Source organism: Leptidea sinapis, chromosome 22 (assembly GCF_905404315.1).
Source record: "Leptidea sinapis chromosome 22, ilLepSina1.1, whole genome shotgun sequence".
In the NCBI taxonomy this organism is placed as follows: Eukaryota; Metazoa; Arthropoda; class Insecta; order Lepidoptera; family Pieridae; genus Leptidea; species Leptidea sinapis.
In genome coordinates, this window is record NC_066286.1 from 6179308 (window position 1) to 6203896 (window position 24589).

The 24589-nt window shown below is 35.0% G+C and overlaps 1 protein-coding gene across 1 annotated transcript in view; it reads right to left on the reverse strand.

Annotated features, from left to right (window-relative positions):
- Nucleotides 1–24589, reverse strand: part of LOC126970780 (neurobeachin) — a 421762-nt gene that overhangs the window by 309451 nt on the left and 87722 nt on the right. Inside the window, exons 3-4 of the mRNA XM_050816853.1 lie at nucleotides 9337–9441; nucleotides 3169–3295 (exon numbers count right to left, since the gene is read on the reverse strand). Coding sequence (XP_050672810.1) covers nucleotides 3169–3295; nucleotides 9337–9441 — 232 coding nt within the window. The remainder of the gene's footprint in view (nucleotides 1–3168; nucleotides 3296–9336; nucleotides 9442–24589) is intronic.

Genomic DNA, 24589 nt, shown 5'->3' on the forward strand with positions numbered 1-24589 from the left:
TGGCGCTAAACTTCATAATGACAAGTATGACAAATACTATCTTTGACTCGTTTTATCTGTAGTCCCCCTGAAAACGAGATCTGGAAGGGTCTTGAAACGTCGGGTTAACTAAAACAAAAATGTAACTTTTACACAAAAATCTAATGTAAAAACAGTTACAATCACACGCGTTTTATCCTTTAAAGATATTTTATTTAAAAGTGTAACACTCGCGTTAATCAAAGAAAATACCACATGATTAAATAATCACAGTATCAGACACTCTTGCAAACCATATGAAACATTTGAGCTTTCATAAATTTCTTACTGCGTTTTGGCAGATTCATAAAATCATAATATTATGTACTTATATTTTGATTTGGACACGACAACGTCTGTCAGGTCCGTTAGTAATCAATAACTAAGTCTACTTATAAGCATTAATTTAAATTAACACATCGGTAATAGTATATTGTTCATTTACCGATTACTAACGAGCGAAGGTGCAAATTGTGTAAATCCGATTCTGTTTATCGAATAATGTGCCCGAGTATCGAAATCGTAATTTCCCCCGACTACGATTGTATAGTGCTTTATAAATACATTATTATTGTTTTCTTAAAAGGTCAACAATATCACCAATATATTATGAATGTCTCTGTTTAGATATATTATGTTTTAATAAATATTAAAGTTTAACGGCCTTACAAATAAAATTGGCATTATAACTGATGATAAACAATGAAAATGTTTACAATATCGATGAAAACACAGTCAATACAATAATAATTCTGAAGTTTTCCGAATGACAAGCTGCCTTAAAAACAAACGCGGGAAACGTTATACGTCTGAATAAAAAAATCTTAAGCAAAATGTCTATTTGTTAACATTTTGCATTATCTTGGTTTATGATTAGTTATAACTTTATGCTAATTTTATTTGTAAGGCCGTAAATGTTTACACACAGACATTTTGCATATTCTTGGTCTATTCTCAGGTATAACTTTATGCCCAGTTCATTTGTAAGGCCGTATGAGTACTTCATACAATACTTAAAACGGCATTATAGGCTATACTATAGGTCGCCGACAAAAACCTGGCATTACAAATTTGACAACAATAACCGAAAAAAATAAAGCAGTCCGACACAGAATATTTACTTACCAATTAGTTTCCAAAATTTCGTTACGATTGATTAGTTTTCACAGGAGGGATCCTGACTTTTATCGGACCTGCAGTTATCCTTATCGCACTGACACCTGTCTCACCCGCGTGAGCGCGACAGAAATATTGATTTTAAATCCTTAAATCTGAGAAAGGCCTGAGCTAATCTTACCTCCTAAGGATGACTTGTCCGTATACAAACTGTAAGTCTGTCATTTCAAAATAATATGTAAATAATCAAAAATTGGACTAAGAATCGAAACTAGAACTGTTGAATAATAATGATGGCGCACAACCCGTGAACCTATCAGAGAGGTGTGCACAGATTGGATGACTTGACTGACACATTGACCCCGTTTGTGCTAAGAAATAAACGAGGAAAATAAAGAGCAAAATGAAAAGGGCGGGCTACCAGGCATCCATGAAAGCACAATAGGTGTGTGTGTAGTATTCATATGCGCGTATCGGTTGTGTTGCTAAGAGCACGCCCGGTGAAGCTTTCTCGCTTTCTTGAAGACTCAATTTTAAAAAAGTTCCAAATTTTCATCCGGTGTAATTCAGGGTTCTCTTCATTAAAACTTGATAAAGTTTCGAGTTTTTTAATTAAGGAAATGGCAACATCTTACAAACTTCTTAATATTCCCAAGAATACTAGGGATACATAAAATCTTAGAAGTTTATAAGAAACATTCGAAAGAGAAGGATGTATTTCAAGTTATATAGCCGTCTCGACTCAACGAATAGAGGCAAAGTAGGGGATTGTTGCTACGGGGGTCTTTATGGTATTCATTGCACTACTTTTACCAGGACAACATAAACCGTTTATGATAAGAGAATTCAAGTTCATTCGGTAAGCGGGAATACGCAGACCATCGATTTTTTTTCTGACTATGGGGTTGATATTTTTGCAATCTAAATAAATTAGTATATCAAATTAATGTAATTAAAATATTATCTAATGTATCTTTAATCTTATACCAACGGGTTACTGAAGTGTTAAAACTGAGACTTGAAAATTAAAATCTTTTAAAGTAGATTCTGCTTAATATTATATTAACCAACTTCAAAAAGGAAGAGGTTATCAAGTCGTGTGACAATTGTAAATTTTAATGTGTGTGTATAATTGCCATTGGGAACCTATTTAGGTTTTTTTTTAAGTGTGCTTCCAGATTGGTCCCCTTATATAAAATATCAGGATTTAGTCAAGTGATTATGAGTAATTGACAGGATTGATTTTATAAGCATAAAATATTTAGGCTTTTCTGGAATTCATGAAAATCCTACACATAATTCGCGGGCGGCGATAGGATAGTTAAACGACTATAAACAACCAAATATAAGGAGTTCTACTGAACAGAATTATACCGAACTGATGTGGTGATGAACAGATGTAGACATTTGCAATTCCTTACTGAAACGTTTGTCCTAACCGTTTGTACTTTTCGGAATTGTCCAGAGACGAACTACTCATTATCGTAAAAAGTGTAAACTTAAAAAACAACCCGACGTCAAACATTTAAAAACAATAATATTTTTTAAATATTAATCTGACACCTTAGACCAATTCAATCACATTAGTATGTATGTCGCAAGTTATATTTGAACTTGGTTCAAATTGCAAAACAATTTAGAAAATATTTTATTATACATATCACACGTTATAGGCAGCGATTGCTAGATCATATTGGGTCTAGCGTCGTGTTACACTGGGTCTAAGTTCAAAAGTATAATTTGGCCAATACGATTGCCATATCCATATCGCTGCATCATTCGACGTGCCATGTTCAGCCTATATCGGTTCATATCGCGCTTGTACCAGGCGTATCGAGCTTACAGTATTGTGCGATCGGTACGGTTAGATACGGCGATCGGATGGGGAAAGTTGGAGTGGCGTACCTACATTAGTGGCAAGTAACATTCATTAGTTTTTGGACCTCAATGAATATATTAATTAACATAGTGCGAATACTGGATGTCTGATGTGTGTACGAGTATACGGGTATAGAAGTGATCGTGTGGGTGTACCTGCGACAACGGTCTCGGCGCGCGCCAATCGCTGTAGCACGTGGTGGATGAGCCCCACGTCGGTGCAGGCCTGAAGGTTGCGCACGCTCTTGCGCAGAATCGCGATGAACACCGACCAGATCTCCGCCTGCAGCCAAACCGCCATACACATTAATACCCCTTTATTGATACCAATACCTTCAAAATATACCTTTATTACATTGACCTTCAAAAAAAGCGCGTACACCTTCCTTAATGGCCGGCAACGCTCCTGTGATTATTCTGGTGTTGCAAGAGAATGAGGGGCGGCGGTGATCACTTAACACCAGGCGACCCGTACCTACGCTCGTTAGTCCTCCTTTTCCATAAAAAAAATTGCGTGCAATAAATAACTAGACTCACAATCACGCTCAAAAATTGTATGAAGCAAAACTCTGCCTACGCGTATATAAGGCAGAGTTTTTGTTCAGTTATGTTTGGACAACACTTCGCAATGGCAAATTGTCCAGTGAAAAATTGTCGATATGATGTATCAAAACATAAAAAGGATGGAGTGTCGTATTTCAGATAAGTGACCCTTGAAATTGACAAAACTGAGTTACTTACTTGACGTTTTTAATCATTGTGCTAAATAATTTGTTTGTTTTAATTTTTCTGTATTTATTAAGTAATGTATATACAACGTCGCTTAGACATTTTTGACGACCTTTTAATAGGCGATTGGGAGTCTAGTGCTTTTTTAGGACGTAAATGTTTTATTAATTAAATTAAAGGGAGGTTGCCGGCCTTAGGAAGACGTACTTGCATTATTTGAAGCAAACCATGTCATATCGTCATGGAAATACTAGGAATTTTAATTTGTAAAGTAGTAGGTACGTAGTGGTTTGCCAACATTAGTGTGTTTCAATTTGAAAGGCGCCGTAGTTAGTGAAATTATTGAGCTAATAAGACTCAACACCGTTTGTCTAGAAAGTGACAAATGCAGGGTCGCAATTCAGTCCCATTAGGATTGATTTCAACTGGCTTTTAAATAAACCTTCCAAACTTTACCAGTGGGAGGCTCTTTTGCACAGGATGCGGGCTAGATTATAAGTACCACAACGGCGCCTATTTCTGCCGTGAAGCAGTAATGTGTAAACATTATTGTGTTTCGGTCCGAAGGGCGCCGTAGCTATTGAAATTACTGGGCAAATGAGACTTAATAACATCTTCTGTTTCAAGGTTACGAGCGCAATTGTTGTGTCGTTTAGAATATTTCGGTTTCTCAAGAATCCTGAGCGGCACTGCATTGTTATGGGCAGGGTATATCAATTATCAACAGCTGAAAAAAAAAGAATACTAAGTTCAAAAATATAACATTCTTCATTTAAATGAATATAATATGAGTTAAATAGATGTCCTATTCTCGATTTACACAGTAAACGCTTATTCTGTTTCTTGTAGACATCAATTAGTGTACATCACATCAATGATCGCATCTTAATAAGATGAGCAAGCGTATTCTTGATGCGGACGATTTCCGCAGCTTCACTGCTCATCAATCTTGGCGCGTGTCTGACCTACATGATAACGAACTGTTCAACACTCAAAATATACGGGAGTCAAATTGAAAAAAACTGTCCAATAGACATAATTTTTTTTTTCCACATTTTTTTAGCCCTGTGCTTCCTCGGGGCTTAAAACCTTAGGTAACCGTACCCTTAGGTACCGTAACCACAATAGCGCCTTTTTCTGCCGTGTGTAAGCATTATTGTATTTCGGTCTAAAGGGCACCGTACCTAGTGAAATTACGGGGAAAATCGCACTTCTTATGTCTCAAGGTGACGAGCGCAATTATTGTAGTGACGAGCTCCCCTTGTTATCGGATGTTTGATAATCTCTGACGCCGATAATCTCCTGAACCAACAGATAGGTATAAGAACGATTACAGCTTTCGAGCAGGATGTTTAGGGGGGAGGTGTGTCCTGATGTTTTGTTTGTGATCAGTACGGCGCATACTCTCTTGTAATACTGGAGGAATCACAGGAGCGTTGTCAACCTCATAATAGTTCAAAAACCAAAAACACTTTGGTAAGTGGCGAGCGAGGATCGATCCGGGGCCACCGCACTGTGGTGAAAGTCCAGTCAAAGAAAGTTCTACCTGGTGCGTCACCTACGCAGTAGGTGTTGTAGGGTTGACTGGTCCATGCTACTACATTTCTGTATCTACTTGTACAAAATCTATAGCGTTGTGGATAGGGTTTTTTTAATACTACTCAAACACTTTTTTAGGCTATTGATGATCGTCGAATTACCCGACATTAAGATCCCATAACATGTGATATCCACATAAGCGTAGTAAGCCCTTAATAACGCTTTAAGGCGGCACTTCAAGTAATGCTTCCACCATTAACTAACATTGCGTGACTTAAGGAATCACCATCGAAGTAATAAAAAAAACCAAAAATACGGTGTTCTTCTCTCTCGCACCCTTTGTTTGTTTATACACTAGTATATTGTAAGTATATGAAATTTTTGCTACAAAAGTAGATGCGTTCAAATTTCAATTCCGTATAATGAGTATTAATACAAAACTCGAGATTTCACAATAATTAATAATTATTATAATACTTCCTACTAGTTTGTTTGTACACAAAGAAATGTGTGACAGGATGGTAGTTGAGAAGCGCGAACCGAAACGAACTTTGAAAAAGGGTTGATTTGCTCCACATAAGTACCAAGGCAACAGAAACGGAAAGGCGATACAATGAAAATTAATAATTATAATACTCCCTACTAGTTTGTACACAAACAATATATATATGTGTGACAGATGGTTGGTTGTTAAGAGGCGCAAACCAAAACGAACTTTGAAAAAGGGTTGATTTGCTCCACATAACTACCAAGGCAACAGAAATGGAAAGGCATGACAATTAATAATTACAATACTCCCTACTAGTTTGAACACAAAGATATGTGAGACAGATGGTTGTTAAGAGGTGCCAACCGAAACGAACTTTGAAAAAGGGTTGACTTGCTCCACAAAACTACCAAGGCAACATAAATGGAAAGGCGTTACCATGACTTATTTGTGTACAACAAAAACTCCAGTTCGGAGGAGTGTACAAAGTTGAACGATGAAAAAAGTATAATATTACACAGTGGGCGTGTCTTATTGTATTACAACCCATACAAATAAAACAGGTAAGCACAGTCCCGTGCAGCATTACAAAAAAGTGGACACATCGATTGCAAACATTTCGAAGGTCTTCTTTTATTGATTTAGTGTTAAATTATTAATCTGAATGAAAAAAAAAGTCCACATAATATTATTAAAACAGTTAAGTTAGTAAATACCGCATACAATATCATTAGATTTCCTGACTTGACCCCGTTAGAAATTATGTTATAGTTATTTATGCAATTACTGTTGTGTAATAAGGGGTATTAAAACACGAATGTGGATTGATAATAGTATCACATGAGTGTTTTAATACCTAATTATCAATAGTTGCATACAAGACTTTATCTACACCCAGAATATGAATCCTCTAAAAGATTCTGAAACACTTAGCTTACTGCTAACATTAAAACACCAGTCCTAGTAGTAACCTAATATCATCCATTACTGATTATATACAAATAAACTAAGTATTAATGAAACAATTATTTATTTTACCAGTAATAATTACATTTTGTATAGTTCAATAATTAAAATTCACTCGAATATAATGTTCTTTTGCAGCGTTTAAAATGAATCGCTAATTTTTTGTAAACAAAACAATAAAAATATCGAAGAAAAATGGCGGGGATTCGAATAACTATCCTATTTTTTTTTTACGGCGCGCGATGGTCTGTGGAACGCGCGTAAACTAAAATTGATCTTTTTTTGAAATTCATACAGATACCACGCATCGAGCAATAAGAATGTGGCTGTCTGTTGAAACTCTTTGCGCATGAAGGGATCGAAAAAAAAAAACATAGGAGTGTTGTTATGAAATTCAGTACAACATTACAACACTCGTTTGGGTGATGTAATGGTTATTAGAACATTGGGTGTTTTAATGTTGGCAATAAGCTAACTGTTTCAGAATCTTTAATAGAGGATTTAAAGCATGGGTGTAGATAAAATTACAAGTTAAATTACAATATTAATGTGAAGTATAAAAACGTAGAGCCGCATAATTTTGTTCAACGAACACATGGATGTTTTATAAATAAACTTATCCTTATGGTGAAATTGTACCAGGGTAACAGAAAAAATAGAAGTATTATGACAGCCTTATAAAATGGGGTAGCGAGGATAAAGAATTTCCAGCCGAAGGGACACACGATTCATCAATCTAACGTGTGTTCTAGTGTGTGCCTTATAGTGTGCCTTTAGGATTTTGTGCGACATCTTTGAAGATACAACTCCGTGAGTGTTAACTTGATATATTATATAGGTTATATACCGTTTATAAAAAGGTAGTTTAAGGAAATATATCATTCACATTATAAGAGAATAGCTGTTATTTCTAAAACATATTTATTACTAGCTGATGCCCACGTCTTTGTCCGCGTAGATTAAGGGTTTTTAGAAATAATAAACAAGTTTGGAATTAAAGATTATCTCATGTCCCGGGTTCTCAGGTTCCCGTTTTCGCTCCCGTTCTCAAAATATTATATTAATCTTATTTCGAGGACGATTGCTATGGCAAATAAAACCTACTATTGGTACAGTTATAGCTCATCGACGTGAATATAATATTTTTCCGGGATAAAATGTAGCCCATGTCCTTTCCCAAGCTCTAGTTTATCGCTGTACCATATTTCATCAAAATCGGTAAAATAAAGGCAAATGCTTTTGTTTTACACATTTATAATATTAGTAGGGATAATTAATACTTACCTACTAATATTAAAAAAGCAAACTCACTTCGCTTGCATACATGAACAGATATAATGTAAAATGATAAAGCTGTAAATATTATTGATTAAAAGAGTGGTAATGAGTTTAGTGCCCTTGAGATTAAATCTAAGCTTGTTCATTGTGGTGTTAAATGGTTAAGTCACTAATCTACACCAATGCTTTAAATCCTCTATTAAAGATCATCCAAACGAGTGTTGTAATGTTGTACTGAATTTCATAACAACACTCCTTGTTTTTTTTTTCGATCCCTTCATACACAAAGAGTTTCAACAAACAGCCACATTCTTATTGCTCGATGCGTGGTATCTGTTTGAATTTCAAAAAAGGAAACATTTTCGTTTACGCGCGTTCCACACTACCAGAACATGGCGCGCCGTAAAAAAAAGGTAGGTTATTCGAAACCCCGCCATTTTTCTTGAAAAAATGAGCGATTCAAGTTTTAAAAGCACACCGCCGGATATTTTAAACGCTGCAAAATAACATAATAATCAAGTGAATTTTAATAATTGCACTATACAAAATGTAAATTACTACAAAAATTAATAATTCTTTCATTACTACTTAGTTTATTTGTATATAATCAGTAAGCGATGATATTAGGTTACTACTAGGGCTGGCTGTTTTAATGTTAGCAGTAAGCTAACTGTTTCAGAATCTTTTAGAGGATTCATATTCTGGGTGTAGATAAAGTCTTGTATGCAACTGTTGATAATTAGGTATTAAAACACTCATGTGATACTATTATCAACCCCACATTCGAGTTTAATACCCCTTATTACACTACAGTTGCATAAATAACTATAAAATCATTTTAAACTATTCAATAAATGTTTTTCGTATATTTGTTATCTGCTACACTGACAACTTTGGAAATGGTAACCATATTATTTTAACTTTTGCTCGGCGGCCATCTTCAAATCCATCCAAATAATAATGGCCAATAATGCTGCTATAGTACGTTTGGTGTCGCTGGTAAATATGGGCAGCGGTGATCACTTAACATCAGGTACGACGCGTACGTTTTGTTTGTCCACCTATTGTGTTTGAGTGTGTATTTTAACATGTATTTCTTAATAAGTGAAGGCGACGAGCCAATTTATAAGTTCACCTGATGGTAATAGTGATACGCCCTGCTTAAAAAACCCCAGTGGCCCGCGTTATTTTGAGATTAAATAATATGTTTGTGTCATTAGTCCATTAATTTCACAGTAATGATTGCACATTAGTCCTCTAGCCAGCATCCGGTGGACATAATTCTTTCACTGGTAAAAATAACAAATAATACAAAAAACGAGTACCTGCAGACTGGGCGGGCAGTGGTCCAACAGCTCCAGCATGTGCTGGATATTCTGAGCGTCCTGGATCACGAAGTTCAGCTCCATGTCGAACTCACCTCCCACCAGCTGCACAAATAAACAAACATGTTATTTATTTACGGTATTATTAAGGCAAATGACCGTAAATGTGTTGGTAGGTGATCACCGCCGCCTGTGGTCTTTGTAACATCAAAGGTCATACCCGAATTCATTAAGGTACTCCAAGTGTAATTACCGTTGAAACATCGTAAATGTACATCGTTCAGTTGTACGTAGACAAAAGATCTCTGAGAACTGTTTTGATAATAAATAAATGAAATACACTAATTTTGTTTTCCTCCGCCAGTAATATCGATAAAACAGAACAGTCCTCGTCAATCCGAAAAAAATATCCCCTTTAAGGTCTGATTTTCTAAAAATACCTTCTCAAGACTTATTAACTTAGTCTTGCCATAAATACTGAAATAAATCCCAAAAAAAAATATTTTGCAAATAATTAGATTAAAATCGATTGCATTTATTATATTAAGATCGGGACTAGACGACTGCCAGTCTTCAGCTCTGATGGAGTCTGAAACGTTCGTTTCCAACCAAGACTGCGTAGACAGAGCGGTCATAAAACCCGGCGCCGAGTCTTGCTGGAAGGACTATGACCATACCACTCTATTCTTTTTTAAATTATCAGTTAAGAAATGACCAGATGATGGTTCTAGGTTTTATCTTCATCTCCCGAGATAAAATCTTTTGCTTTCGGAGAGGATTTCTTCGAATTCTTTCCCTTACTGCTTTGACCACCTTTTTCGTACGAACACTGGGAGCATGTGGACGGCCAGATATTTTTCTGTCACAAACAGAGGAGGTCTCATTGTACCTATTAATAGCCCGGTACACAAACATTATAACCGGTGTAAAAATGACAGATTCCAAATTCAAATGTAAGATTTTTTTATGTTAATTGTAACAGTATTTATGGCCATACTAAGTATAACATAAATAATTGTCATGCAGAATACAAACTTCAAGGCTTGGCGGTTTTGGGTCGACGTTGGTAGATAATGTGTCAGTTTAACGTTATAATAATAATAAATAAAATTAAAAAAAAATAAAAAAGCCTTATATTTCTTACTAAATTAAATAATTTGTACATTTTCCTTAAATATTAACACATTATATAAAAAAAAACTTATTTCTGTAACTTTTAATTTAAAAATATTTTTTTAAAGTAAGAACCCCTCGTTCTCAAAGGTGAAGGCCTCCTTTAGAGATTTCCAACTATCCCTGTTCCTTGCAGTCTCCATCCACTATTCACCGGCCACTTGTATGATATCATCAAACCACCGGGTTGATGGTCGACCTCTGCTTCTAGTGCCTTGTGGCCCTTTCCAACGTGATATATCTTGTGACTCCATCTATTGTCTGCAAGTCTAGCTACGTGACGTACGTATTTTATGGATTCTTTTAATTTTCAGGATGCTTCGCTCCATTCCTCTTTGACATGACCAAATTTTTGATTAAATCCTATTAGTGAACTTCCAAGTTTGACTTGCGTAGGATAATGATGGTAATATACAGGTATCCATAACTTTTTGTTTAATTTTAATCGACATGTCACTTTTCATAACTTCTTTCAAGCTCCAAAACTTCTTCCAAGCATTTGAGATTCGCCTATCTATTTCATGTTCGTTTCTCTGTTTATTGAACGATATTTGCTTACCCAAGTATATGTATTTGTCGACATACATATACTATCGAGCGTTTCATTTTCAAGGCATACAGGATTTTTTTTGGAGTTCGTCATAATGTTTGTTTTATTGCGGTTAATTTCAAGGCCCACCTGTTGACTTGCCGCATGGAGGTCATTTATTGACTGCATTTCAGTGGTATTCTCAGAGAGCAAAACAATGTCATCAGCGAATCTTAAGTGGCTTAAATAGTGATTGTTTATTTTTAAACCAACCATTTTCCAGTTTAACTGTCCAATGACTTATTGTAACACTGCTATAAATATTGTTGGAGAGATGACATCTTCTTGCCTTACTCCTCTTTTGATGGGTATAGAAGGTCCGGTTGTCTCCAATCTAATTCTGCTGTTACAATTCTGATACGGATATTGTAAAACTTTAAGAAACACTGGTTCTAAATTTTGGGATTGGAGAGTCTGCCATATTGAACGATGGTACAAAGTATCAAAAGCTTTTCGATAATCGATAAATACAAAAGATCGGCCTGTTAAACTCTAGATATTATCTATAAGTATTTCGATAGAGTGTATATGATCGACAGTAGAGAAACCTCTCCTGAATCCTGCCTGATCTACGGGTTGGTGCTCTTCGATAGTTTTTCTTATTCTCTTTTCTAGAATTGATGAAAATAACTTATATATTGTAGATAATAGGCTGATCGGTAGGGAATTACTAATATTATTTGGATCTCCCTTTTTATACAATAGGATAATATGCGACTCAGTCCATTGTTTTGAATACCAAGTTAAAGAAATGTAGCAAAGGGCTCACTAAAAGAGTACCACCTATTTTCAGAGCTTCGTTGGTTATTTTGTCAGGTCTTGGGCAGTTTAACGTTATACGTGTAGTTAATATATATAACTGGACAGGTTCAGGACAAAGTAGTGAACCATGAGCCAAGACAACATCAGTTAGGTGAGCTTAGTGAAATACATTTACGTTTATTAAGATATTATGAAGCAAAAAAAATTTTGTAAAAATTAAAGATGAGAATCTCTAGAGATACTGTGTCTCTGGGTATAACATTATATTATAAACTTCTGTGGGAATCTCATTTATTAATGCCTAAAAAAAAGAATTCTAAAGGAATAAATTTTGAGAAAATAAATGCCTTTATGCAAGTTCTTCCACAGTAAATGCTTTGATAAAAATTCGTCATCTAACAGACGTGAAAACCGAACGTCTCTTTTGCTTTAGTTACTTTACAGCATCATATCATAATGTGATCTATCATTGTGAATAAATATCTTTGATGATCAAAGAAAAGTAAATTTGACTCTAAACCTGACGTATCAAAGTGATAACATACATAACATCCTATGGACTAAAGAAATTTTGAATTATACATCAGTCTCATGCACGCATTTGGCGAGTCAAAATTTCCTGATGCCTAGTGTAGAGGCGAAACACGACGTGTCGAATTTTTGAAGACAAATCTTAGCGTTCACATATCAGAAAACTCATAACATTTGGAAGATAATGGATTTTCGCAAAATAAAGCCTAATTCAATAAATAATACATCAATCTGAGGAAACGGATTTCTATTTGTGTAAACAACATTTCTCCGATTACGTCCACTTGCGATGTAACCAGTAATTAGTTGACGCCGCTCGACAGTGGTAAGCGACAGTTGACAGGTGACAGAATTAGATTACACCCGGCTAGATTTAGTGGCATGGGATACTTTAATGATTACATTAGTTAATTACATCAATTGTTACTGATGGCACAGACTACAGATAGATAGATGCTTACGTAACTAAAGGCCGTTCCAAATATACTTACTATCTACAGATAGAGATAAATTACTACCTTCTACTGTCAGTAATTAGCTGTTAATAATCAGAAGCTGTCCCAATATACCCATTAGTATTATATAGTCATTCTTATCGCCTTATATTGGGACGCGTGAATTGCAATTTCCATACAAACTTCTATCGCTGGTAAGCTATACGTCGTCCCATTGACACACAGCGTGTACGGATAAGGTGAGTTACCGTCTATAAGTTTATTGGGACAGAAAAGTCAACGATAGTTACGATTTGTATCTCAAGTAAGAGATAGACTGAATATTGGGAACGGCCGTAAAAGGTGTGTCGTTAGAGCCATTCATTGATTTCTTCAATTCAAACGTGTATTTAGTTCACAGACACCTCATCCAAATATAGTAAGTGCCTATTTAGTCCATTATTATTAGAAAGTCCTTTAGTTTTACTAGCTTTTACTCAAGACTTCGTCCGCGTGGAATGCTTAATTTAGGCAGCATTTTTTTTTAGTATACCTTTCAAATAATACAAATACAAACTCTTCTTTTTTCACTGCTGGTGGCACTCTTCTATGTCGCTATGGACAGTCTCTTTAATAGTATTTCCCTGCGAATTTTAATCTTCTATTTTATCCCCATGTAGGTCAAAGTTTCGGAAATCGAACAAATGTTTATAAATTTAAAATGTTTATAACTTCTTATCAAATGCCTAAATACAAAGTTTCATGGTTTTATCTCCACAAATGCAAAATTCCCATGCCTATTTTCATCCCTTATTTCCCCGTTCATGCCCTTAAGAGAAATAGAATCTCTGTACCAAATTTCATCAGAATCTGTTCAGTGGTTTATTTATTTATGGTTAGTGGCTTAGGCGTGAAAGCGTTACAAACAAACTTACTGTCCCTTTTATAATATTAAAGTAAGCATTAATATCTTTATATATATAATTCTTGTGTGCGTGTGTATGTTACTGAACTCATCCTAGACGGCTGGACCGATTTTGATGATATTTTTGTGTGTTCCAGTGAATTTGAGATTGGTGTGTGTCTTCAGGTGGATTCGAGAATGGTTTAGATTCACAATTAAACTACCTCCTAAACGGCTGGACCGATTTTGATGATTTTTTTGTTTGTTTCAGTGAATTTGAGATTGGTTTAGATTCTCAAATCTGTCCATATAATATAATTCTCTTCTAAGGGCTGGATCGATTTTTCAAATTTAAGAGGTGTGTACAGGACAACGTCTGTTGGGTCCACTAGTATATCATAAAAATTAAACAAATTTAATTAATCCTGCAAACTGAAATGTTCCACTCTTACTTCCTTGGTAGGTACTCTTAGTTCCTAAATATATGAAAAATTTACTGTTTCTTGAAAGCCCCTGATCACAATAGGCTGGTCCGGCGGATATTCAATTTACACGATCGGTCAATCTCTATAATAAAGCCTGGGCGCCCGGTGCCTGCTCCCGAGCTCTTTGTGTTCCTGCACAAAAGAGGTTTCTAGGAATCGTACGGTGCTTTAATACAGTTATGTTATAAAGGATGGACCGTCCAGTCAGTCACAAGAATTGTACCGTTTATGAAATACTAGCGACTCGCTCCCGCAAAATGTGAAATTTTTCGATTTGCAGCTGACTTTTCGTTTTACAATACGAACATATTTTGTCTGGAGATGACGCGCGATACGGCTACGTTTATCTGCTGCTGTTTATGGGAAACAGTCTCATATTGGACATTAATTACATCTAATGATTCAGTCGTCTGACGATATTCATTGTCACATACTTAGATCATTTATTTATATGACTAGATAGACTATGACAGCTGTGAATACGTAGAAAAAATAGACTTTAGAACTATCCTCTATTTTGAGCAATACACGCACACTAAACTTATATTCCTGGCCTGTTTTTACCGCTTGTCTAACAGCAAGAGACTCTATCTAGGAGTATAAAATATCTAAGGTTGTATATTAGTATTATTTTATTATTATTAGCTATCACACAAATTATAAAAATTATGCTTTGGAATTATCTATTGCTTCATAAAACGGTCTACTATTTATAGAGTAACAAAATAACCGCACATTTATAATTATTCGTTTCTAAAGAAAATCAACCCTACCCTTGATGCTCCTGCAGAATAAATCCGAAAGTAAATTCTTAGTACTTAATTAAAAAAAGTAAATATTTTTAATATTTTAATTTATTTTTGGTCTTACCGTGAAAACAACGGATGTCGGGGATAACAAACGAACAGAAATATTTCAAACATGACGACCATCCAACAAATAATTTGCATTAAAACGTTTGAATTACCAGGAGTACATGAACTTCAAAGCGAAGTCAAGCACATAAACAGTGTGACGACCCTTTGAGCCCCTTTGCGCTCACAATGGAGGCGTGGTCGCTTTTAAAACCGGCTCACTCGTTATGGATTGGCTCCAAAGCACTTAAGTACTTAGCGATAATAACACAGCATTATTGTTCCAAATAACACCATTAATATATTTTAAATTACTTAATTTTAGTTAAATTTAGAAGACCTTTAACAAACTGAATTGCAATTCATTAATATTTTAAATCAATTAATATTATTTACAATATGAGTTAGTCTTAGCTGGATTACAATTTTAAAAAATAAAAAAAAATCGTATGTTTAATCCCAGAAGTGAGGGATATCACCTAAAAACCATTTTAAAAGAAAATCTTATAATATGATTTAGTTAATAAAAAAAAATATTTTAAAATTCTGTTTTTATGTCTCTTTTTCTAATATTTTTTATACGGTCACTTTTAAGACCTTTAGCAAAAGGTACCGTGTTATCCACGTAATATTCCAAACTTATTCGGGTCATAACTAGTTTGGATTAAAATAAAATCTCCTTGGTATGAGATTTCAGAGTTACCACACGACAGCTAGAACATATTAGACTTATAAAACCCGACGTTTCGTTGAATTTCATGTGAGTAACATAATACTTTCGCATTGCTTCGTCCAACGGATTTAAAAACAAATTCTGATAAAAAAAATTACCTTGTCAAACAAACATCGAGGAACTGACCCTTTATTAGGATTTTTTTATTACGGGAATTTTTGAAGAGAAAACTTCTTCCAACACTTTTGAGTGAACGAATATCATGGAACTCCATGAGCTATATATATATATGTACCTACATAGATGTATGTCCGTGTGTGTTTAGTATACAATATTATACATATAATATATAGGAGGAGACATGAGGCAACAACGCCGCGAAAGGTGTCTCACTCCACGCTCAACGTGCACTAAAGCAAAACTCTAGCGGAAGAATACACATAGAATATGCAAAATTTTGACTATATCGCTGACAACACTGTCAATACAATGATAATTCTGAAGGTTTCCGAACGTCAGGCAGCCTTTCAAAGAAACGCGGAAGACATTATACATCCGAATAAATATATCATAAGCAAAATATCTATTTGCAAACAATATGCATATTAGTTTGTTCTCAGGTATAACTTTATGCCAAGTTTATTTGTAAATCCGTAGCTCTCCATTTCAATATAGATTACATCACCACAATGAAATGGCGCATCCGACCTTGTTATTCGCAACCGAACGACACAGGAGACTTCCCGTTTACATACTTATTTTGGAATAATCGGCCTTTTTTTATAATTTGAAAGACGTTTAACGCGAAAACCGGTAACAATTTTCCATTTTATAAGAGTATGACTAATTAATTGTATTGGCAAAAATACGGAAAAGAAAAAAATAAAGAGGGTTTATTTCCATAACGAATAAACAGTAATCATTATCCAAAATGAGTACCAGGGTAACATAAGCGTGACATCTGCAGATGTCGGCAGTTTCACATTAACATTCGCCTCGTAATTACTGGGAGAGGCTTCCGCGTCCGTCTGGGTACTGTCCCGGTTTTGTAATTGAATTGACGATGACCTTATGAATTAACTCTTATAATCTTTCTCTACTGATATTGATTTGAAAAAATAAAACAGTGACACAACAAAAGAACCATGATATATTTATTTAAACCATAATATTATAAGTGTCGATTAGACACGGTGACGTGCAATGAATGGCAAACGAATCTCGCAATATTCGCGATATTGTGCATTTATCAGTCAGATTTTCATACGATAATAATGAAGTTGCATTGCATCACTTTCATTTCACATCGTTGAGAAAATAACCCCAGAGGGTGAGTTTGCGAATTCTCGATTCGGCAGATTTATGCAATAAAAGTACTAGGAGAATATAAGTTATACAGAGGTTATGTTTGGGTGGGATGCTGCACCCCGTAGTATGCGGGACTCGGGTGCAATTGCCTAAATAAGCAGAGGGTGCGCTACCCATTAAAATAAGATGAATAAGAATCACGTTATAGTACTAACGGTAAATTTAAGGAAATAAGTTATTAGCATTTTGTTTCTGAATGATATTATTTAAAATGATTCCACTTAGGGATACCAAATATGGGACTAAAAATGTTGTAAGACTAGTTGAAAAATAACATCTTTTGCTCCTAAAAATACATCCTACCATCTAGATTCGAATTTAACAAATTATAAAGATAGAAGAAAAACAAAAAAATAAAAGATTATTTAAACAATCAATTGTGAAGCGATAAAATAATTCGATCATCGAACAAACAATGTTTATGAGAAGAGTCGAGTCTCCGATACAAAATGACAATTAGGGGCGCGCCATGAGTGGACTCGAGTATTGTAATTTATTCGTCACTATGCGGTCAGGGGTTTTCCATTTCCATCCTCGCTTGTCTGTTAAGCGGGGTCGTGCACGACGCGCGCAAGATTTCATATCGCCATTGTATACGATAAATTCTGAAAATGTATACCTCCCTATTATTTGAATTTCAGCGTCCACTATCCTCCGTCTAAAGGCTTCTGAGGAATTATTCAATAAAATTTCTCAATGATCCTTTGCCAAACGTTAACTATTGTCTGTTTGGCCGCCAGAGCTAATATTTTTTTGTTGTATAAACTTTACACAATCTCAAATAACACAAAAAACTTTTAATTTATTTATTATTGTTTTGAGATTATTGCATAACTAAAGCGGCAGTGCTATAGGTCATAATTTAAAATATAATATAAAATAATAATAACTAATAGCGCAAGTTTTTTTTAATTTTACGAGAATATATACACAAGTTATCTGAGATGTTCTGTCATGTCCAAAGTTTATCGAGCACGCTCTGTTCGCAAACTAGACCTGAATTTCGCTGCATGTCATCATCATCATGACACATAATAATGTGATGTAACACAGAGATCCACTCCGCTTAACAGTATATTCCTACATTTTTAACACCACTAACTGACGGGGAAAACAATACAGATAATATGTAAATGATTTTCCTTGTGCGGTGTTTCCAGGACGTTGCTGTGATTCCTCTCTGTGTGTATTCCTCACACATATAAAAAAAGGAAAGAAAAGTTATTCTTAAAACGCGCATAATAAAGGCATAATTATCAACGCTATATGCGCTGATCATCGGGACATTAATATTTTTTGAGCATTATCGGTGATGCGCGCGACCCTTTGTCGAAGCAATGCGGTGATGCGGTGATAACAATCTCTAAGCTGGCTTCACCGAGCCGTCCACATATTGGCGGGTCACCCGAGCACATTCACACCGGGATTCACATCAACCGCCACGATTGGAATGCAGCACATCGCAACAGAACCACTGAAACACTCCACAAGCACAGCTACGGGCGACTCATCACACTATCTACGTGCATATTTACAGACACAAAGGAACGGATTTGTCATTCGGATGAACTAAATTCTTTCTCTGAAAACCCCTTCGGCCATTCGTTACCGCCTCCGGGAAATTCAATTTAGTGCCTACGGGCATCAAAGAACTAATACATCATATTATGAAACATCGAAAACGAAGTTGTGACGTAATGACGTGAAGCAATTTTGCCATCGTGTTCACAACACGCTTTGTCCTAACAAACTTACCGCTGCTTGCAGAAGGCCTCCTTAAAGAAAATGTTTCATTAAATATAATACCGTCATTTTTTTTTTCATTTTGACAGTCAAAGATAGCATATGATATAATGAAACATTAACTTTAAGGATGCTTTCCGCAACTAGCGGTTAAACGTTATCTCTTATTAAACGATATTCACTTGTATTTAACTAAATTGGGATTACGCCGAAAGAACAAATATACACTTTTAACAATTAGTTGGTTTTCGTTGTTATTTTAAGTGTAGTATTTTTTCTAATGACTATCTACTTTTTATACCTATCTCTTTCTGTAAAATTAACAGAATGTGTGTGCCAATCGTTGTGCGTTGTTATTTTTTGACATAAATTGTGACATAAATAGTAAGAGGAAAAAAATTTAAAGAATAAATTTTCCATATTTTATAATGTTAGCCTTTCTGAGAATGTTAAAAAAAAATAGTTATGACAATATACAAGAAATATAGCGTAGCTCACATAATAAATTTGTATTCGAAGTAAGAGTTATTAATAACAAAATTGGTATATACTTAGACAAGTTATACGATTTATTTAAAAAAAAATAATAGTATTTTAAAAGCTTAAAATATAGCCGCTTAACGAGTTATTTACTTTTGTTCAACAACATTTCAGAGATTAATTATCACGAACCATAAGCCTCTACCTCACCCTCGTCCATTCATTATATTTAATGGGCCAAAAACTTTAGCTCGGTTTATTTGAGCAAACAAGCCATTTTGTATTTGCAACGGCTACTTTTGGAATCGGCTACTGTATTACTGAACTCATTTGGGGACCTAAAACCAAAGAACATACTCAAAACTCTCCAAGGCCGGGTTCTCATCATAGTATTATATCTATGAGAACGGTATTTTCCGTAGCGTCAGGTGAGGTGCAGCTAGGTTGCAGTACGCTCCAGAGCCGGTATTTAGTGGTCAGCTATTGACACGATGACATCATCATCATCGTACCAGCCGGAAAACGTCCATTGCTGGACAAAGGCCTGCCCCGAAGGTCGCCATCACGATCGGTGATCGTGACCAGATTATCGGTCCATCTTGGAGGGGGCTTACCTACATTGCGTCTTCCGGTATAACATAACCCAAATGATTACAAAACTGTAATCGCAGTGGGTAGGGCACAAAGTTGGACGGACAGATGGCTGTTGGGGCAGCAAAGGCCTCGAATGGTGACTTGAATATAAATAAGTCAATTAATTTAAAATTTTCGCCTACCTAAATAGTAATTGTCCAATTATTTTAAGCTGTAGTAAAAGTAAGTCTTTATGAAAAGCACGTGCAATAGTAATATGTGTTAATACTACATATATGGAAACTACTTTTTTTTAATGGAACAGGTGGACAAACAAACACATAGGTCACCGAACTTAAGTATTCACCGCACACATTCTCCAGCAACACTACAAGAATCACAGGGGTGTTGCCGGCCTTAAAGCAAAGGAGGCTTGGTAAAAAGTTTTAGATATTTTATTATATATATTTATATGAGCTTCCTTGTGCGGTGTTACCGGACGATACGACATGGGCACCCTCTAAAAAAGCGCATACACCTTCCTTAAAGGCCGGCAACGCTCCTATGATTCCTCCAATGTTGCAAGAGAATGTGAAATGATCACTTAACACCAGGTGACCCGTACGCTCGTTTGTCCTCCTTTTCCATAAAAAATAAATTGCAGCCTAGCCCATTACAACCTAGATTTACTTGAAAATTTGAAAAGATATCAAGAACATGAACATGAATAGTATCAGCGGGATAACAAAAGAAATTATACACAAAGGATATAAAAATAATAAAAATAAAATAATAGTATAATAAAAACTCTTTATAGTAAGAAATAATTTTTAATGGATAATTTGTTTTATAGCAATATACTGTCCACTCGTCTAATATAATTAAAGAACGTCAACGTCGACTTCACATCACTATTACGCTATGATAAATATTTCTCTCTCTTCACATAGAATTAAAAAGCTTAAGCAAAATTCTATAGATTCAAACAAAAAAACAGAAAACAGACATGATACGAATAACACAAAAAAACAAAGACAAATTATATTTATTTAATCTCTTGCCTTGGTAATGTTTGTGGAAACTATATCGCTACCTAATAAACCACTACCAATATTCACTATTCTACATGCCTATGTATAATATATGAGTTTTGACTAAATTAAAAGAATAGCATAAACGATTTTCATAATGATACCGCAGATTGAGAATGAAGCGAACACCCTCAGGCTCTTTAATTATAAATGTTTATTTACGATATTACATTGTAATCTATATTTTTTATAAAAAAAACCGTTGAGTTTCTTGCGCCCGTACTTATCAGGTCTATTGTAATGGGTAGTTTTTTAAAAATATATTGAATTTGAATTACTACTTACTCGAGGAACACCAAAGGTTCAATATCTAAGAGATTTAGTGGTATAAAAAAATAAGAAGATCTGGGCAACCAACAACATCGTCAATAATTATTAACATGACTAAATAATCAGATATATCTCGCCCCTCTTTAAATGAATCTTTATACAAAGCTGAACATAGTTTTTGAAATCATTAATAATTATATCTAGTCTAAAAAAGAAATATCTGTGTTAGAAAGTGCAGATAGTTCAAATTATTACTTATAGCCCTCAAAAATATGACTTCGGTCAAGAGGTTCGCCAAGAGCCATCAAAAGCCCGTCTACCTTTGATCTAATAATATTGAGATTAGAGAAATCCATAATGTAGAGACATTATTGCATTAGCCGCTTAAATTTTGTGTGTGGGACTGTTGAAATAAACATTTCATTTCATTTGTAATTGACAATACTAACTGCTTATGGAATTACTTATTATTTTAAGAAAAAATTATAACAGCAGAAGTTAAGTATCTTATAATTAAACAAAATACACCAGTACCGTAAATATTGATTCTCAATGAAGCATTATACTTACTAGAATCTATATTAGCGTAGTAATATTCTTAACAGAAGCCACAGGAAAAGGCTTTTATGAGAAAAATTATGAAAAGCGTACTTCTCGCAACAATGAAGCCTTGTGACTCCCTGATAAGGACACCGCGGATGTCCTCTCTGACTACTAGCCATTGTCATTTAATTTGTCGTAGTGTTCTTCAATCTTGTGAATATTATAATTAGCAAGGCAAATATATATTGATCCTTTCACTCGCATGTCGGGTTAAAAAGCATTTTGATCTATCCACTCTATTAACAAGAAATCGACGAGGATACGTCCTGTATATCAACGATAAGTACCGGATCTTAGGTGAGAGAGAATATTAATAACGGATTATTGAAATTTATTACTTCCTGCTGTGTGAAAATGTGTGTAGTAACTTACGTTCATTTTATGGTCATCATAATCGTCCCATTAAGCAGGCTATTGAAGTGAGCAAATTTCGCACCGGTTTGCTCCTTTGGACATCAGTCCACAAACCCGTATCCGTAGATCCGTACCTACGTGAATCCTCCAGTGTTAATGCAGTGTAATTTAGGTAGCAAAACTTTTGTGTATGATAAAATCTTTCGACCCTTATCTTTTAAAATTACTAACGTTTTCGATTCACGGTTGAAAAAGAAGGGTTATAAACCTGTGTGAAAGTTTTATATATATTTGTTAATGGAATAACGGCTTCTTTCAGTGAACATTTCTAATATTTTTAATTTGTACTTTCTCGCCGTGTTTGATATCTTGAAAGCCATAACAAGTTTTAAGAATTACTTGTAGCGATAAATAAATATGACGATTCGAAGGTGTTTTTGACGAATATTTTTCAATTTGACTGTGTAGCAATAAACAATGATAGCAGGGTAACAGAAAATATATGGCTCACGAGTTACAATATTAGGGAGAGCTGTCCCTATGGAAAAATAAACAGGGCAGCCTGAGCCGCGACGTGACCTCTCACATACGCACAAAGAGTTTTATATGGCGATTCACGGTATGCACAAAAAGATAATTATTTTTACTCTTTCATCTCCGTTCCTGCTATAAAGAATCATGATTATATCGTTACGTCGTACAATTTTCGCGAGAGTTATAAAACTCGATTTGCACCTACCGGCGTAGAGAAATCTCAACCTTGACATACCAAATTTTGCAAACCAAATGTTTTACAAAATAACTTGGTCATTCTTTCTTGTTCACACCGTTCGCGAATCACTTATTCATCCAGTTACTGAGCAACTAAGTATACATTCAGTGCGACACCTATAACAAGCGATACAATTACTAGATTGACAATAAGGACGGAGACGAGCAGGACGTTCAGTTGATGGTAATTGATACGCCCTCCACATTACAATGCGGTGCCGCTCAGAATTCTTGATAAATACAAAAAATTCTGAGTGGCAATACAATTGCGCTCGACGCCTTGAGACATAATAATATTAAGTCTCATTTGCTCAGTAATATCACTAGCTACGGCGTCCTTCAGACCGAAACACAATAATGTTTAACATTATTGCTTCACGGCAGAAATAGGCGCCTAGATATAAGCCTTTTATAATAATGATATATTGCATGGTAATACAAAAAGTAGATAATATTTAGTCACCATTTTTCAAACATTGCATCGATGCAGTCTTAGCCAAACCGCAAGTATCCGAAACACTTAGATACGAGGAGTATCAAAATATATTTTGTGATGATCAATCATTTAGTTATCCTTCAAACACGGTTTCATTTCAAATTAAAATATTATATGATAGTTACAAACAATAACAAAACAATACAAAGAGAGGGGTAATAGCTTTTTCGTTTCAGTCCCAACACAAACAAACTTCGCCAACGCTAAGTATAATGTTACATTGATAGAGCTACTGCTAATGGACATCGGATAATCTTTCGCCGCCACATTAGCACTAGTCCGTTGCACTCACTCCATCAACTTTCATCACCAGAGTCTTGATATATATGCAATATAAACAATGCACTCCATTATATTAAAATGAAAGCAAATAGGAAAATTTTACAAATTACTTTTCATATCTCACTTTTACCTTACCAATAGGTTGTTCAACATGACTCCAGTACATAAGTTTATGCATCTCTGTAATGACCTTACTGCATTTGAAACCATGACAGGATTTATCCTCGATATAATATCAATAAAAAAGTAGAATTTCTAACAAAATAATTAAATACGGAGTAAATTTTCTTCCGTCTTAGAATAATAAAGCCGAAAATTTGTTTTTTTTTTCTTTCATTTTTAGTAATACATATCTTTGCAAACATTGATCCTTATCAGGAACAGGGTCCATAGCTCCAATAATACAGATGTTTTTTATTTTTTTTTTGAAAAATCCACCAGGTCGATTTCCATGAAAAGTTCAAGAAATTAAAAAAAATATGCAGTTATTGGTTTCTAATATAATTAGAAGAGCGTTGGCAACCGTATAAAGCGTCGAATAAGCGTAGATAGTAATCGGAAAACTGAAAACACATTGGTAAGTGGCGGAAGAGGATCGAACCGGGAGCTGAGTCGGCTCTCGGAGAGTCGGTCTCAGAGAGCGGTTCAATCTATTGAGCATATCTATGACACCCATGTCTGCCTGGCTCACTCAACATCAGTTATTATCACAACTCAAACACGCACAATAATGTCATCATTATTTTAAAAGTCTGCATAAGCTAACGCCTGTATTTAATATGTTTAGTTAATATCCAAAGTTTCAAATTCAGATTCA